Source organism: Marmota marmota, unplaced genomic scaffold, assembly GCF_001458135.2.
Source record: "Marmota marmota marmota unplaced genomic scaffold, marMar, whole genome shotgun sequence".
In the NCBI taxonomy this organism is placed as follows: domain Eukaryota; kingdom Metazoa; phylum Chordata; class Mammalia; order Rodentia; family Sciuridae; genus Marmota; species Marmota marmota.
In genome coordinates this window covers 6,182,097-6,197,516 of record NW_026000211.1, presented here as the reverse complement: position 1 = coordinate 6,197,516, position 15,420 = coordinate 6,182,097, and the positions used below count along the sequence as shown (strand labels likewise).

General features: G+C 31.3%; 1 protein-coding gene across 5 annotated transcripts in view; it reads right to left on the bottom strand.

The window, feature by feature from the left end:
- The window catches only part of Micu3 (mitochondrial calcium uptake family member 3), a 101,685-nt gene that overhangs the window by 28,049 nt on the left and 58,216 nt on the right, over positions 1 to 15,420 (bottom strand). For 4 of the 5 annotated variants that reach the window (XM_048791816.1, XM_048791817.1, XM_048791814.1 and 1 more), the window contains 3 exons: positions 14,205 to 14,287; positions 11,880 to 11,951; positions 8,153 to 8,191 (listed from right to left, as the gene is read on the bottom strand). In XM_048791816.1, coding sequence (XP_048647773.1) covers positions 8,153 to 8,191; positions 11,880 to 11,951; positions 14,205 to 14,287 — 194 coding nt within the window. The remainder of the gene's footprint in view (positions 1 to 8,152; positions 8,192 to 11,879; positions 11,952 to 14,204; positions 14,288 to 15,420) is intronic. The other variant, XM_048791815.1, reaches the window with a different exon arrangement.

The following is a 15,420-nucleotide window of genomic DNA, read 5'->3' as shown; positions in this document are numbered from 1 at the left end:
TATCACTGTGGTAAGCAGAATAATGGCTTCCCAAAGTTGACCAGACAAATACCCTACATAACTGTTAAGATCTGAGAAAGATGATACTCAGATAGTAGGTCAACTAAAGAAAAAAATAACAACTCAGAAGCAGACAGTAAACTGTCTTTACTATCAATGATATTTAAACACACGCGCACACACACATGCATACACACACACAAATGAAAGAAAACTATACATTTTGTGGCATTGCGACAACTGTGGACCTAAAAACAGCAATCTGACAATTGCAACTTAAAGTTGTGTGGGGCTATCATGTCTCCCAGGTGTGTCATGGGGAAAAACAACAGGCACAATTCTCTTTGAAAGTACACACCTTTAACAACTTAAAAAATCCTCACAAAGATACCTCCACAAATATATCCTTACAACACAAAATTACTAAATGTTAAAGAACAAAAGCTACCATATATGAGACACAGCAGAATAAACAAACAATGGAACCAGGTTTCAGATACTGAAATGATTAGATATATAGGTATGAAGACATGAATTGGTGTGAATATACTATGTATACAACCAGAGATAGGAAAAATTGTGCTCTATTATGTAATAAGAATTGTAATGCATTCTGCACTGTCATATATTTAAAAAGAGAGAGAATGCGAAGTTAGCTTTATAAGTTTAGTATGAACCTAGATTTGAAAGGATTATTTAGGAAAAGTAGACTACCAAGATTATTAGGTCTAATAGAAAAAAAACCAAATATAATATTTAGGCATGAAAAAATCAGTACTAAATTTAAAATCAGATTATATACAGATAGAATTAATGAAGTGAAAAATAAAATGGAAGAAAACAGTCCTCATATTTTCAATGCTTAAAAAAAAACAAATCAGAGAGATAAACTGTAGCAAAACTGTAGAAAAATAAAGGCAAAGAAGATTTAAAAGCAGTCAAAAAGAAAACAGATTACCTAAGAAAGGAAAATAATTAGATTCAGGGTTTTCCTTTCAATTTCAGTAAGAGAAGCCAGAAGACGATGAAATGATATCATCTTTTGCTGAGAATAAGTAAATGTCAACTTAGAAAATATATTCAGAGAAATTATTTTTTAAAACAAGGTCAAAATAAGGATATTTTCAGAGACGGTTATTTATTTATTATTTGGGGGTGATGCTGGGATCAAACCAGGTCCTTGTGCATGCTAGGCATATGCTCTACCGTTGCACTACACTCACAGCCTGTTTTTCTTTAATTCACCAAAAGACTCTTACTTGAGGATATACTTTGTAGATATAAGTTATGAGATTTAGGAAGGAGTAAGATTAAAGAAGGAACTAGGGAGTAAAGAATGGTAAACATGTTGGGTTCGGTGGCACATGCCTATAATCCCAGAAGGCCAAGGTGAGAGGATCACAAATTTAAAGGCAGTCTCAGCAATTTAACAAAGTCCTGAGTAACTTAGTGAAACCCTGTCTCAAAATAAAAGATAAATAGGCTGAGTATGTGGCTTAGTGGTTAAGTGGCCCTAGGTTCAATCCCTGGTACTGGGGGCGGGTGGGGGGAGAATGGCAAACATGTAGGTAATCCAAAATATACATTGATGGCATATTTTTTTTTAAAGTCTAAATTGTGGTATTAGGGGAAAAACACACTTTACAACAATTCTAAGTATTCATGCTAGGTGAGAATAAAAACTATTAAAGCAATTTAATGTTCTATTTTTTTTTTTTTTTTTTTGAGAATTTTTTAATATTTATTTTTTTAGTTCTCGGCGGACACAACATCTTTGTTTGTATGTGGTGCTGAGGATCGAACCCGGGCCGCACGCATGCCAGGCGAGCGCGCTACCGCTTGAGCCACATCCCCAGCCCTTAATGTTCTATTTTTGAAGAAGAAAATAAATAATGCTGTCTAAGCTAAGATTTTATTATTTTAAGCATACTTACTAAAATTTCAAGAATACACCCTCCTCAAAAAATCAAATTATAGTGAATGTCTTCTTAACTTGAATAAAGAAAAAAACTAAAAATAAACTTCTGTTGATTAAAAAAAGGAAGAAAATGAAAAAAATCGCATATTAGAAACTATAATTGTATTATAATTTTATTTATTTATTTATTTGGTACTGAGGATTGAACCCACGGGCACTTAACCTCTGAGCCACACCCTCAGCTCTTTGTTTTTTATTTTGAGATAGGGTCTCACTAAGTTACTTATGGTCTCGCTAAAGTGCTGAGGCTAACCTCAAACTTGTGATTCTCCTGCCTCAGCCTCCCAACTAGCTAGTATTACAGGAGTATGCCATTGTTCCTGGCCTGTTATCGTTTAGATATGAGGTGTTTTCCAAAATCTCATGTGTGAGATAATACAAGAAAGTTGAGAGGTAAAATGATTGGGTTATAAGAGCCTCAACCTAATCAGTACATTAATCCAGTTGAATGAATTAACTGGATTAATTCATTGGGTGGCCATGGTAGGTTGGTAGGGTGTGGCTGGAAGTGGCAGGTCATTGGGTATATCACTTTGGGTTATGCGTTTTGTCCCTGTTGAGGGGAGCTCTCTGTGCTTCCTGATGTCATGTCCTGAGCTGCCTTCTTCTACCACACAATCCTATCATGATGTTCCTCCTTACCTTGGTCCCTAAACAATGGAGCTGGATTGAGAACGCTAAAACCCTAGCCCAAATAAACTTTTCCTCTTCTAAAATTGTTCTTTTAGCGTTTTTGATGACAGTGGCAAAACAAACAAACAAACAAAAAAAAACAACTGACTAAAATAGATTAGCAAGTAATCAGTAATATAAATAACTAAATTCTATAATTAAAAAGCATAAATTGTCAACCAGGACAAAAGGAAACAAGAAAAATTCATAATACACACTGTTAAAAGCAACTCACCTAAAATAGAGGTAGAAATAATCTAACAGACTTCAATTAATAATAGGCCAGTAATTAGTACCAACTTTCTCATCGAGAATAACCAAAAAGGCTACACTAAGCATCTTAAAAACATGATTTGCCTTTGGTAGTGTGTTGACATTTGTACTGATGATGTAAAAGTAATGGTAAATAAAAACTTCTGGGGCCTTAGTGCAAATGAGGCACTGTCACTAAAGACCAAAGTCATGATATTCTTCAGTGCTTCCCATTTATAGTTGAAATTAAAAAAGAAAGAAAGAAATTCTGCTTAAGAATATATTTGCTTAAACTTTGAATATACATATTTTTTATTAGAGTTTAATGGTTGGATATACATCTTTTTAATATTTGGTTAGATGAAACAAGAAGAATGCATAAAGCACTTCTGCTGCAATGATGTACTAAGATTGTTCTGAAGTAAGGACATTTGTGTGATGGTTTGTGTTGCAAGATGAACTAGCCACTCTTTTCATGAATCATCATTCTTACTTTAAAGAACAAATGAGGTGTACAACCAGAGAAATGAAAATTTGTGCTCCACTGGTGTACAATGAATCGAAATGCATTCTGCTGTCATATATACCTAATTAGAAGAAAGAAAGAAAGAAAGAAAGAAAGAAAGAAAGAAAGAAAGAAAGAAAGAAAGAAAGAAAGAAAGAAAAGAAAGAAAGAAGAGGAAGGAAAGAAAGAAAGAAAGAACAAATGATAGACAAATTATGGTTATTTAAACTTCAGTATTTGGCAGACTTTTTTTTTTTACATGAATCAAGTGAGATGCCACTTGGAAGTAAACAACTGACAATATTTGTTGCCAAAATAACATTGCAATAGACTAAATGTAAAAATGGCTAGAGAAACCATATGTCTTCTATTAAGCCTAGCATTACAGAGGTCTGCAAAGAATATAAAACAATACCACTCCTTACTATATTTGTAAGAAGTTATTTTTCATAAAAAAACACTTATGTAGCTCAGCACAGTTGTGTATACCTGTAATCCCAGTGACTTGAGAGGCTGAGGCAGGAGGATCACAAGTTCGGGCCATCTTGGGCAACTTAGCAAGATCCCGTCTCTACATAAAAATTGAAAAGAAAAAGGACTGGAATTTAGCTCAGGGGTTGAGCACTCCTGGGTCAAATCCCCAGTGCAATAAAAAAAAAAAATGCTTATGTTACATGTCATGAAATTTTATTATTATTTGAAAATGGATTAATATTTTTAAATCCTCAATTTTAATTTCTCTTTGCAATACTGGAGATTAAATCCAGAGGCACATTATCACTGAGATACAACCCTAGCCCTTTTTATTTATTTTGAGACAGTGTTTCACTAAGTTGCCCAAATTGGACCTGAACTGGTGATCCTCCTGCTTTAGACTCTGGAGTCTTTAGAATTACAGGTATGTGCTGACTCGCTTGGCTCTCAATTTTAATTTCTTATTTTTCAAAGGAAAATTTTAAACTTTATTTTATTTATTTCTTTGTGTGCTGCTGAGGCTTGAACCCAGTGCCTCACATGTATTAGGCAAGCACTCTACCACTGAGCCACAACCCCAGCCCTCAATTTTAATTTCTAATATGGTAAATATAGATACAAAACACAAAATCTTTTTGGGATCCTTGATAATTTACAGCAATATAATGGGATTACAAGAGAATGAATTAGGACTATATACAATAATGGAGATGAAACTGGTAAGACAATCATGGTAGTGTGTCTAAAGAAGACAAAAAATTCATATAATATGATTATATTTATATGAAGCACAAAAATGGGTAAAACTAAACTATGTTGCTTAGGATGAATAAGTAGCAAAGCAAAGATCTACATAAAAGACTATTATGAAAGACAGCAAGGGATTATGATTCTTCAATCACTTATGAAAGAATTTCTTTGAATATAGCAATGTTTTATTTCTTGATTTATATGGTGGCTAGACTTTTTATAATTACTAATTTATTTTATATTTATATTTTATTTGTAATAAATTTCTGAGCTGAATATATATTTTAAAAAGCAGGGAAAGCTTCATTATCACTACAGGGAAACAAAAGAAAAAACCCATAAAAATAGAAAATAATAAAAATATTAAAACAAAAGTAGTGTATTTATTCTAATTACCATACTAGATTTTAAGGCAAAAAGCACTTCTAGAAAATTAGTATCTTACATAATAAAAGATACAATTCACTAAGAAGATATAAATAATCCATATTCTTATGCAGGTAATAATAATGCTTCAAAATATGCAAAACAAAAATTAAGAAAGTTATAAGTACAACTTAATAAATCTATCATTGTGATATATAATCCAATATACTAACTGACAGATGAAGCAGATAAAAAAATCAATAATAACAGAAGATTTAAAACACATAATTAACATGCAGGGCAATATGTACATATATTACAGCCCTATACCCCAAATTGGAGAATATCTTCTTTCAAAATAAAGATTACTTATGAATATTGACATGGTTTTTGCACATAAAACACTTCTCACACATGTTAAATAACTGATAAAAACTACTGGTACATTTTCTGATGGCAATGTGATTAGGGTAATTAAGAATAATCTTTCAAAAAATCATAATACAAGGCAAGGTGAAGTCAAACATACTTGACTTTAACATTATTTATTCTTTTGGATTTTTATACTACTTTTTATTTGTGTGGGAAAATAAAAGAGAGCTGATTATATGAAAAATATGAAAAGAATCACAGTTACTTGGAATGGAATAGGCTATATAAGGTAACAACTATCTTCTTGGACACAAGGAAATATATTCAATCTCTTGCTGAAGTAGAAAATAATTTAACTGAATAAAGGCAGAATCAACTATAAAAGGGATTAAATCTTGGAACCAGGCTAATACAGGGGTCAAAGAATCTCTTCTATAGGCCACTGACTTTCCTAAAGGACCTTCTTTCCCAAGGTAGAAACTAGTTATTATAAATCTCTTAGATTATATTCAGCTTCATAATACCTAATCACTTCCATTAATTTACAACTCTGGAAAATATCCAATAATTATTGGTTAATTTATAACATTACACTAACATATTTGTGTAATACTTCAGTGATATTTTATATACCTTTTCAAGTTATTTGAATTTTTAAATATTTTCTTTCTTTGCTTGCAGTTTTTGAAAATAATCATTTCGTTTTTGAGCAAACCCTCAGCAACTTAGCAAGACCCTGTCTCAAAATAGAAAATAAAAAGGACTGGGAATGTGGCTCGGTGGTAAAGCATGCCCAGGTTCAATACCCAATACCAACAAATTTTTTTTTCTATTATAAGACAAAATTTATAAAACTAACTTAACTACCAACGGTGTTCAAAATCATGAAATTCACAAGACTGAATAAAAATAACACCCATTTATATCACTTTAACATATGCATTATATACATGGGGGGAAAGCTGTCTTCTGTAAAATAATGAAAAGAAAAATGTTACCCAATGAAATATAAGATCATACACATAATTTCCTTTTAAGGAAGAAAGCATAATATAAGTGAAATATGCATTTTAAGTCTGCTTCTCAATGTTATTCTCTTAATGAGTGACTACAATTTGTATTATATAGTTTAAACTAGAGCTGTTAGAATCTATTTCCTTTTTACAATTACTCTGTGATGTGTTTTTTTTAAATATTTATTTTTTAGGTGTAGATGGACACAACACAATGCCTTTATTTTTATGTGGTGCCTCAAGATCGAACCCGGGTGGTCCCGCCCGTGCTGGGCAAGCGCTCTACCACTGAGCCACAATCCCAGCCCTGTGACATGTTTTTAAAAAGCAGATAATCATCCTATATGAAAACTATTTATGATGTTAAAAGAAAAACAAAAACTTATACAATGATGACAAATCAGAAACAAAATATAAAGTTATAAGTATTATTATGTTTTATGAGGCAGATGGTATTACAATCTGTAATTTTTACAAATTTTACATTTTCATTTTACACATTCTTTACAAAATTTTGAAATGATTAAGAGAAATTCTTTAAAAAAATTAAGAAAATGATAGACTATATCCAATGGAAAACAGCAGTAAATTTTGTAGAAAAAGTTTTACAGTTTCTTCAAGGATTAAAACAGTTATATGAGTTCCACAGACTTGACTTATTCCCTAATTATTCTAGATCAATTCCTGTGACTATGCAAAATAACCTGAGTTTATTTTATGTTATTGATGTCTTAGTACAAATCAAAGGCAAGAGTTAGTTTTTATAATTTGGAATTTTGATTAAATATTCAGTATATGAGATAATATACTTACTTTTAGAATTGCACACTATGGCTACAATACTCTCAGAATAATAATGAATTAATCACCTGAATTCAACGGCTTCTCAGGTGGAATTGCTAGAGTATGAGGAAGCCTTGTAAGTGGCTGAATGATCATTGGAGAAAATAAATAAATTATTGTCCATGTTCCCATTACAAAAAGGGCCATGGTCTATTCTTAGTAGGTTAGTTACTAGCTGGGCTAACCAACAAGCTCTGACTTTATCAAAAGAGAAGAAAGCTCAACATAAGAAAAGTAAATTTAGAAATTCACTGATAAGAATTCCCAAATTTTTCAAGACAAGTCTGAAAATCATAATCTTCTTTGAAAACTAACATAATCACTGATATATTAAATAAATCAATTATCATCTTACATTAAATTTTTGTGTGTACAGACCAGAGAAATAGGCAGGTAATAAGAATTTCAGAAAAAACAAACAAACTGTGAGATGTACTAAAAACTAAAAAGTTTGTCTATTAATATGCTTCTTTATTAGAACTGATCAGAGATTATGTACCAGATGGATAGATCTAGATCTTAAACTACCCATGATGCACAGGAGCACAGATTAATTGCTCTGTTATTTGTATACACCTTTTCAAATATTGCTGAAAAATATAACATTTCAATAATTCTACTGAAGTTTTTAGTGGCTATTGTTCACTCACCTTTCCTTTAATATAAAGATAATAAAGATGTATAATCACTCTGTCTATTTTAGTCTTCTTATAAGTGTAGGAAGGAAATGTAAATTCCTTCCTAGAATATAAATACAGTTTTGGCTCAACTGTACTTATTATATTCAACAAATTCCAAAACATTCTAAATATCAGATATAGCTTTATATAAAGAAATAACATCATCAAGTATAATAAAGAAATAACATCATCAAGTATAACAGGTGAGGGCTATATACATAAAGAACATTTAAAGTATTGTACATACACTATTAGTAGGAGAATGGTATCCATAAAGTTGAAGACGCTGACATAGAGCACAAAGGGCCACATGAAGAGTCACATTTCAGAATGAACCCAAGAACAGCAAAAGAAAAAAGAAAAAGACGACAAAATAATCAATTAGGAAGGGCAAATCATTATGCTACATTCTATATAGAGCACACACACAATGCAAGTGGGATAAGTTAAAGATGAGTAGCAAAGTTTTAAAAATTTCATATAATTAAAACATTTAGTGAATTTGTGACCATTTCAACCATGCTCATTGTAACCTGATAGCACTATTGTTTTGAGTAAGACATACTCCTCTTAAGTATGCAGCTTTATTTGGACGGGTTTCAGCAATTTTACATGGGATGGGCGAAATTCTAGATATAGCATCATGACAGTAGAAATGGTCTGAGACTTGTACTGGAATTCTGTTCTGTTATTATCAATGCTATGACATTATACAAGCTAAATAACCTCTCTTAGACTATTTTCTCATCCATAAAACAGGTACAGTACTTACCTGGGAGAACTGTAATAAGGACAAAAATGGGAGTAACATTTATTATGAACACAGCACAGAGCTTAGCATGTAAGTATCCCAAGAAATGTTATGTTTATTTAACTCCTTCTCAAGTATAGCTAATTTTTTATGTGGAAATAATTTAAAATTTAATTTTTATTTGAGTATGTTAATATTTAGTATAAGGTAGTTATGTGATTCTATTAAGTTTTATAATTAGTTAACCTTTTTGAGTTCTATTATATTTTGCATACTGTTAAATGGCTACTGTTAAATGGCATGTGTTTTAGTTCATTGAATTCCCATAAAAATCACATGTAGTCGTAGTCATTACTCCCATTTACCCTACTTGTACAAAAGAAAAAACTGAGGCATAGAAAAGTTAAGGAAACTTATTCAAGATCACACCAATAACAAGTGGCATAGTTAATATTCAAACACCAAAAATCTGGCTCCTCAGCCTATGTCAACCTGCTTCTTTTTTTTTTTCCAAGCTGCTTCTTTAATATAACCCACATATTTTCACAATGAGCTGGATTTTAGTTGCTTTGAAACTCAACCATAATATTTTAAGAATGTGTAGAATCATACTGTCATTTATAGCATCTTGACAGCACCACTTGATGTTCTAAATGATCCTCTATACTTACAACAGTAAAAAATAAAATTTATTCGTTCAGTTTGCATTATTTAAAATGCAATTACTTATAGTAAATTAAAACTAACATTATCACTAAATATTGTAATAAATATTAGTAGAGAACTATACTGCTGAAAAGTAATGTCAATCAGAAGCAGAACTAAAGATTATTCCTGTATTAAGAAACAGTTCTGATCGTTAAGTTATATAAATGAGACTTTAGGAGCACTATTTAAATCATACAAGATAAAACTTCTGAGACACCTGAGGAGATCAATGACTTTAGTAAGCATTCCTTTACATATAGGGCTAGGGATGCGGCTCAGTGGTGAAGTACCCCTGAGTTCAGTCCCTGGTAACCTCCCTCAAAAAAAAAAAAAATTATCTTTACCCATATATTTGCTAAGGATGCTTCACTGACCTATATACATATAAAACAACACAACTTGGATATGCTGTAGTAATTCAGATTTCATAATTTCAAGTTAATGAGATTTTACTGTATCATTATTACAAATATTTGCATTAAATCAATATTAAATTTTCTTTACCTTGGCTGTAATGAAGCTCAAGAAGATAAGTTTTGTGCTGATACTGTATACTTTACCAATGTGTACTGTCTGCTAATATTTTTTCCCTTCCTCTCGCCCTTTGTTACTTGATTCATGTGTTTTAAAAAACGTTAATGATTAGAATCATATTGTAGTTTTATTGGAAGATGAATAAATCCTCTCTGGAAGTATTTTAAATACACAAATATATGAAACAATTATATTTCTATCCATTAAAATTCTATTTATTACTAAGGCGTACCAAATTCATTAACATAATTAAATCTACTTAAATTATTTCATTAACAACTTGCCGATTCAGTGAATTATAGTCAGAGGTAATCTATTAAAATTAGAATAACTGTTTACTTTTTTAATGTATTATGTATAGGAGATAAAATTTAAGAATGTATTTAATTTTCTAGTTGTCTTTGCTAATACTTTAAATGAAAACATTTACAGGGCTATCAACATAAAATTTATTAGTTACAATTTGGAAACTATGAGACCTAAATTAAGTGGAGAACTACCTAATACCCCTTTAATACTTCCCTAACATAATCAGAACCAGCTCTTTTTTTTTTTTTTTGGCAATACTAGAGATTGAACCCAGAGGCTTTCTAGTACTGAGCTACATTCCCAGCACNGGGCCGCACTCATGCCAGGCGAGCGCGCTACCGCTTGAGCCACATCCCCCGCCCTTTTTTTTAAATTTGAGACAGGGTCTTGCTAAATTGCTGAGGCTGGCTTCAAATTTACAATCCTCCTGCCTCAGCCTCCTGAGCTGCTGGAATTATAGGCATGCCCCTCTGCACCCAGCTCTTTGTTTTTTTAAGACAGTCTTCTATAAGTGTTGCCATAATGCATTGATAATTTCATCACAGTAAAATATCAACTATTGATAATTTTATCATAGTCAAATATCTTATGAAGTATATGTCTTTCATAGTCCTGGTAATCTGAATTTATTAAATTAGATATAATTAAATATTTCACTAATATACTGGGAATTAATACAGTGCCCAACTGCTATCAATAATTCATGTTTAAAGAAAAACTAATACAAGTAACCATGAGAATAAAAAAATGAAGTTAATTATTTTAAAAATAAAACAATTAAATTACTTTAAAGGGGGACTAATTTGCAAATAAAACAATTATTTACATGTCTGTATTTCTGGTATATAAGTACCATAAGAAGAAATATGGTACAATAAAAAAAAGTTCAGGTTTTGGAGCTGGCCATACTTGGGCGCAAATCTTAGCTTTCCTATTTAATAGCTATGTAACTTTGGATATGATATTTTCCAATTATCAGTTTCCTCATCTACAATTGTGGATAATAAGAGAGTTGTTAGGTAGATTAAATGAGTAAATTCATGCAAAGTGCCTACTATAGTGTCTGACAACATGTCTCTGAACTCATTTGTTATTTTTGTAACTTGAACTGACTTGTTGTTAGGCTGAAATAATTGAGACAAACAAACAAACAAAAAAACTGGTAATAAGATGGAAGGAAATGTTGCTTAGAAAATTCTAACTTCAGAATAAGACAATAATATTATACATTCCAGAAGAAGAATCTATAATATATATTTCTATGAATGTTAATAAAAATCTACATTACTGCCTTGTATTTGTTTCAACATTTATATTGTTATATTAGCATTAAGTTCATTTATATCATAATTAAATCTTTGCAATTCACCTTTTAATTTTTATATGCATAATGATCTGCATTAATATGCTGTATGATATACCCTTCAAATCTCACATATAACAATAATATGAATGAAAATGATTTAATGAATGTGACTATGGGTACAGATATTTAATATCAATATTTAATGTAAATATTGATATTGAGGAATATAGGCACAAAGAATTTTTCTATATAACAACTGTAAAAAGTTTTCAAGAAAATTTCTAACTTCAATTACTATTTCCCAGCGTGAATAAAGTAATTCTCACCTGGAAAACCCACCTGAAACCACTATAAAGTATTTCTTACCAGCATTGCACGCTTTTCTTCATCTCCTTTAGTTTCTCTCTTTTCATTTTTTTTCCTGAATATCTCTTGAAGCTGAAAGGAAATTAATCAACAATCAAATACCCAAGAAAAGTTTTGAGGCACCTACCTATCACACTATGCTAGGTGTATTCTGAAAACAAAGAAAATATTTGGACACTACTTCAAATTCTTATTTCATTACACAATAGATGAAAGTTAAATAAAATATGCTACCTCCCAAGACTTTAGACTTATTCAAATAACTTAGACCACCTCCTGCTTTTAGGAGTGCTTCTCAAATGGGCAAATTATCATGTATCAGGCAGTGGTACAGCAACTGAAAAGACCGGATACCAGCTTTAAAGGGAAAGCAGCTTTTTGAAAGAGGGTAGAGGGCCAGGGATGTGGCTCAGTAGTAGAGTGCTTGCCTAACATGAACAAGGTCCTAGTTCAATCCCCAGTACAACAAAACAAAAACCCAAAGAAGAGTGTAGAGTAGAAACAAATAGGAGGTCAATATAATACTTTAACCTCCCATCTCCATAAACAGACAGCATTCCAAAAGCCATCTATATAAAACTACTTCAAGGGAATGAGTTCTCCAAGTTAATCTATATGTCAGTGGGGTAGAATTTAGCAGTGTTGACATAGAATACTTACTCAAAATTTCTTAGCTAAATAGACATATTCTGAGAGTTTCCCAAATACAGTCTGTACTATCATAACAAAACTACATTACACTAAACTTATCTATTTTAGCATATTTCCATTTATTGCAACAAAACTAAGAACACCCACCTCTTGACAATTCTGTAAAGCACTAGAATGTAGGTTACAGGTCCAATGGCTTTGGCTCAGGGACTACCCTTAGGCAAGGGCTATGTGGATGTTAGTTTAAGATTTTTTTTTAATTTTTAAATTGATTTTTTAAAAGTAAATGACAGTGGAATTCATTACAATTCTTATTACACATATACAACACAATTTTGTAAATCTCTGATTGTATATAAAGTATGTTCACACCAATTGGTGTCTCCATACATGTACTTTGGATAATGTCCATCACATTCCACCATCCTTGCTAACCCCCTGCCCCCTCCCTTCCCCTTCCACCCCTCTGCCCTATCTAGAGTTCATCTATTCCTCCCATGCTCCCCCTTCCTATCCCAGTATGAATCAGCCTCCTTATATCAGAGAAAACAGTCAGCATTTGTTTTTTGAGGATTGACTAACTTCACTTAGCATTATCTTCTCCAACACCATCCATTTACCTGCAAATGCCATGATTTTATTCTCTTTTATTGCTGAGTAATATTCCATTATTAGTTTAAGAGTTTTGATAAATCCCACTAATTAGTCTTGCTTATTTCCCTTTGAATGGGTACTAATGAACTTTTGATGAGGATTTTTCTCTCTTCTCTTTTCTACCAGAGAAAAAAATGATTTCATCTGTGTTCTAGTCTGTGAAGTAAATTTGAAGCTTATTAAGAGGTATTCTGAGAGATTATTAATGGTTGTATTACAAAGGAAAAAAAAAAACAAAAATAGAAAGTAAAATGACTATGTGCCATTTTTTCCTTTGTTTTTATGAAGGTAAAGACAGATTTGAACATAAATGTTAAGGGTAGACCTTACTACTTTAAGGAAAAAATTAATTTCTATTTTAGAGCAAAAACATAGAAATTTTACCATAGAAAAAGATTCAGGATATATAGGTAAAAAGAAAGAGAAAAATGCTGGAGGAGGAGGCGGGAAGATAAATGAGCAGCTGAAGACACTGTCAGACCAGCACTAAGGCTGGACTAAGGTAAGAAAGATCTACCTATAAATACTTAAGAACTGTCAGCCCTTATTCAAAGACAAGAAAAGGGAATAGGGAAGTTGATACAATACTGCAATAAAAGGCACCAGTGAGTGGAAGTGATAAGGAAAAAGGGAAACTATCTAGACCCTGTATTGAGAAGGAAGGAAAATGCTTATGGCAAATATTTATGATTAGGTGGTTGATATAATAAAGACTGAATACTAACCTGGGCAAATATAATATTAGGACTGCTTGTTATCTATCCAATAGATAATATCTGATACATTCCAAACTTCTAGCTAGTATTTATACACAATTTTAATCATCTTTATACTATGAACATAATGTTTATTTTTACAATGAAAATATTATTGAAAGTATGAGTATATATTTCTTTACTAAAGTTGAAGTATAGATTTTTCACTCTTTCCTCTAGAGTAGTACTTCGATAATGCAAAAGCATAAACATATAAAATAAGCAATATTTATTATTGATAAAATGCAGCATATAATATACCTACCACCAAAAACTCCTTTTTATCCACCATCTCATTGCCATCAGTGTCAAACATGTTGAAAGCTATTCTAAAACCTGCATGTGGCTCTGTCATAAAAAAATAGAAAAAATATTCAAGAAATGGAAAAATGTATTTTTAAAGTACAAAATCTGTATTAGTTGTAAACAGTTTCTCAAATGCATTATGGAAATATTTTCCTCAACCAAGAAAACAAAAGCAACATGTTACTATTATTTAAATGTAACAAAAACTATAAAGACATAAACACAATAGCAGACTTAATAACCAAACTGGTAATATACTTTAAAAGTATCTTATAATACTGTATAGCACAAAAGGCAAAAATTGACTACTTTTCTTCTAAAAATAAATATTCAAAGTCTGTTAGTTTGTTAAAAAAAACTATCAGCTCATCATATCTGAAATGATCTCAATGTTTAACTACTTAGAGTGATATAAAAAAATAAAAATATGACACAATGAAACAGTTCCAATTTGGAAAATTATAATTCAAATGACCTATGGAAGTAAAGGTCAAGAATGAGAGGTTTCAGATTTGGGTTTAAGTTTCTGAAGGCTTCAAAAAGAGAAATATAAAAAAAAGAGGTTTGATAATGTAATTCCTAATTCCTCCAAAATACAAGGAACAATTGCTCTTCTGAGAAAGAGTTTCATAAGTTAAAATAATAAAAAATAAAAAGGAAACACTTATAGACAGATAATGAACTGCTTTAATTTTATGAACTTTATAACAAGGTTCACTCTTTTTTCTTTTCACTTCTAGAACAAAAAGAAGAAACCTGGGCTGAAGAAAACTTTAACATGTCTTTCAAATAGAAGCTCAGTACACACACTTTCTCAAAGTATTTGACTTTTCTTTTGACATGACTGGCATAAAGTTTAGAAAGGACTCCTGCAACTCCCCACTACAGATATACTTGCTACTGACCCATTGTGAAATCCTGAACCTGGCAAAGGAGAAACAAATAGCCCTACTTATTTAACCCATAATATCTTTTTCTGAAAATATGAAAAACAATAGAAAATCCTTTATGTTAGCCAAATCTTGCATGTATTTTAGGAATCTAAACTTAATTTTATTACCATTGACTTTAGAAAGAAAGAAAAATTCACACCATCTCTGATAACCAAGTTTTAAGCTTTAAAAAGATCTTCAAAGTACACTGTTATAGTTTAGATGTCAGGTGTCCCCCCAAAA